Source organism: Cydia pomonella, chromosome 22 (assembly GCF_033807575.1).
Source record: "Cydia pomonella isolate Wapato2018A chromosome 22, ilCydPomo1, whole genome shotgun sequence".
Lineage (NCBI taxonomy): Eukaryota > Metazoa > Arthropoda > Insecta > Lepidoptera > Tortricidae > Cydia > Cydia pomonella.
Window position 1 is genome coordinate 11,520,886 of NC_084724.1, and position 3,278 is coordinate 11,524,163.

Consider the following 3,278-nt stretch of genomic DNA (forward strand, 5'->3'; position numbering starts at 1 on the left):
TTATTTTATAACAGCGCTATCAAAAAGTCAAAAAGCGTGCTATACAACAGATATGTATATAACAACGACACCACCAAAAAAACATTGAAACAAATATTTAAATAATAATTAATTAATTACGAATTATCGCTAACATATTATAATGAATTTACAGAGTGAAATGACGCGAGTGTCAAGTGGCACGTGCAATTACTTCAAAATAATCAATACGAAAAGCAAATAGACTCTGTTTGATAATAACTGGATTGCATTCGCTTATTGCTACAACGACGGGCCTTAATTACGTACGTTTATATAACGCTCCACGTTAATTACGAAAAAACCTTCTGTACCCCTAGTGTAACTTTGATCGACATCATAACGTGACGAACGCGTTTGCGTTAAGTCTCATTTTGTATAGGATTTTGAGGTTCCAAAACGTCCCGCTTGGCGCGCTCTTCCTAAATCCAATACAAAATGAGACTAAACGCAAACGCGTACGTCAAGTTTCAAAATCGAATTTAGTTACACTAGGGGTACAGATTACAATAACAGTCATGTAACTGAGGTCGTGGCATATGCAGAACATGCCACATGTTATAAAGTATAATACAAGGTGCCCGTGAGCATTGCGAGACATTTTAACTAAGCATTCCTGGTAATATTTAGAAACTAAACTGTCTTATAGAATTTTCTGGATTAGGCCTAGTTTCAGAGATAATTAAATGTTTTTCGAAATCATTCTTTCGCCATAAGTCGGTACAAAATACTTTTTTGACTGCGGTATTGCCACTTTGAGGTCTAGTCTGGACATGCCTATTGATTGACATTGAAAAATTTAGAAAATGTATTCGAGAGGCTACCCCCAAAAAAAAACTTTTTAGTTAATATTAGGTTATGTGTTTAACAATAAAATTATGTTTTATGTAGGAGTGTTCAAAAAAAGGGAAAAAAAAAGAAAATATAAAAAAAAAATTTTTCATCGAATTTCACAAAAAGTCATATAACATTTTTTGTTTCTGTTGCCATGAGGAATGCACCGTTAAAATCTCTCGCAATGCTCACGGGCACCTTGTGGCTGTGCATGGCTACATACACACACAATGGCTACGGCGAAACATTAGAAGTGTTAAGAATAGAAAGAATACGACGAGATAAACCACCCTCTATTAACAATGTTGATTTTTACAAGCTTTTATTTTACTTGCCATGTTAGTATGTGTGTATGTTAGTGTGGTTAAAATCTTGGAAGCTCGCTTGGAAGCGATTGGTCTGAAATTTTGCATACAAATGTGGGTAAATCTGAAAATGCAATATTATGGTAACACGAACACGGTGGGTCGGTGGTTTTGGATGATGATTGAAATAGCAGGTACCCATGGAACTCTGTGAAATAACAACGCAAACTCATTGTGTTTCGGGTTGTTAGAATTGTTTCGATGAGTATTAGTTGCCAGTAGAAAGAAAAGTACAGTCACCGATAAAAGCGTATACCTAAAATGATTTTTTGCCAAAAACTTTTTTAAGAAGTAATTTCATTTGCTACCTATTTAATTTACCTACCTACTTTTATTTAGGTGGAACTTGCAATGGAAAACTTGTAAATAAAAAACGATTATGTAAGCAATTTAAATTATCAGCAAACCTTAAGAAATTATTTGTTATTCAAATCCATTTTCCTAAAAATTTCATAGTCAAAGTAAAGTGGTAGCTCAGGATTGCTCCAGTTCATCGCTTCTAAAACTGTTTTCTTATTTGGCCAAAAGTACTGCCCCTTCACCGACTGGTCCACGTCTAGAGCTAAATAAACTGGAGCCTTGGCTCCCTGTTCTTCTGAATAAAAACCCATTCCTCGATTAATTGACGTCTTGATGAACCCAGGGTGTATAGAGTTGATGGAAATGTTCCTGTCGATCTCTCTCTGCTGCACAATAGTCAACGCACATAACGCTATCTTTGAAATTCTGTAAGCGAGCATCTCAGTTTGGAAGAAGTCCTCAGTCTTTACCGTCCCGTTTTTTACAGAATCTAGAAACCAGTTGACGAATGCGTCAATGTCAGCTCTCTCCAAATGTTTGTTTGTCAGCTTGCTGATCCAATATTTGTTTCGGAGATTAGAAATGTGTCCACAGATACTGGCGATGTTTATGACTCTTGCGTTCTGATTTAGGATTGGAAAGAAATGTTTCTCGACGGTTATGTTACCGTAGTAATTTGTGTTAAGAACTCGCACTGAATCATCATAAGTGATTTTTTCCAGATCTTTTACAGTAATCCCTGCGTTATTGACCAGGATATCCAAGCGTCCATGTTTTTCTAGCACGTAATCCGCACATTTTTTGACACTTGTTGGATCAGTTACATCTAATAAATGAAATTCAGGTTTGAAACCTTCAACTTTGAGCTTCCTAATGGCATTACTGCCTAGTTGCTCGGTCATTGCCGTCACATATACTGTCTTTATTGCTCTTTTCATGAATTCTTTCGCGATAGCGAAACCGATTCCTTGGCTTGATCCAGTCACTAATGCTACCTTATTGATCATCTTTTATTCGTATATTTCTCGACAATTCAGTAGCTCAACTGGCGTCGTCCCCGATGTCATGCGGTTTAACGCGAATCAAATGTACACAAACATCCCAAGATAAGGAACGTCATGACTCAATAAACACGTTTGAGTACGAAAATGATCGTAAAGTTTCGTTTTGTTGCTACTCGTGACAACGATAAAAAGTTTGTGTATTTTTCGACACATGTACGGCTCACGGTATATAGGTAGTTATTTAGATTATGTATATAAATGGGTATTTGAAGACTGAACTTTAAAATCAAAAGAGGAAAGAAAAGTTTTGGACCATTGGCATAAACTCAATGATCAAATATCTCCATAATTTTAATTTCAAATTAATTCATTTCCATTCAGCTTATTTATAAAAGATCCTATAATTAAATATAGAGGCTCACAACAAAGGGTAGCGACATTCTAATGCGATTCAAACACCAATTTCGCCAATCCAGCCGCAGCGTGCGGACGAGACAAAATTTTCCAACCATTCAGACACATTTTCATTCGTGGAAGCCGTAATGCTGGAACATCAAGGCTCAAATTGGAATATTCGAGGTGCAGAAGAACGTTGGTGCCAGTGTTGATTAAAACATAGAAAGGCGGGCTGTTAGCTCGGAATACTCTGCGTCTGAATTCAGTTTTATTCGTGCGGCGGGTGAATAGCAACTAGTGCAATGTCGCTAGGGCTGTTGTCAGTTTAAAGGTACATGTTGAAACCCAGGACGTGACGCAG

General features: G+C 36.8%; 1 protein-coding gene across 1 annotated transcript; it reads right to left on the bottom strand.

Annotated features, from left to right (window-relative positions):
* Positions 1–524: 524 nt before the first annotated feature.
* On the bottom strand, positions 525–2,824 carry LOC133530319 (carbonyl reductase [NADPH] 3-like). Its single transcript, XM_061868214.1, has one exon. It carries the CDS (start codon positions 2,522–2,524, stop codon positions 1,634–1,636), a length of 891 nt encoding a protein of 296 aa, XP_061724198.1. The 5' UTR covers positions 2,525–2,824; the 3' UTR covers positions 525–1,633.
* Between the last annotated feature and the right edge of the window lie 454 nt (positions 2,825–3,278).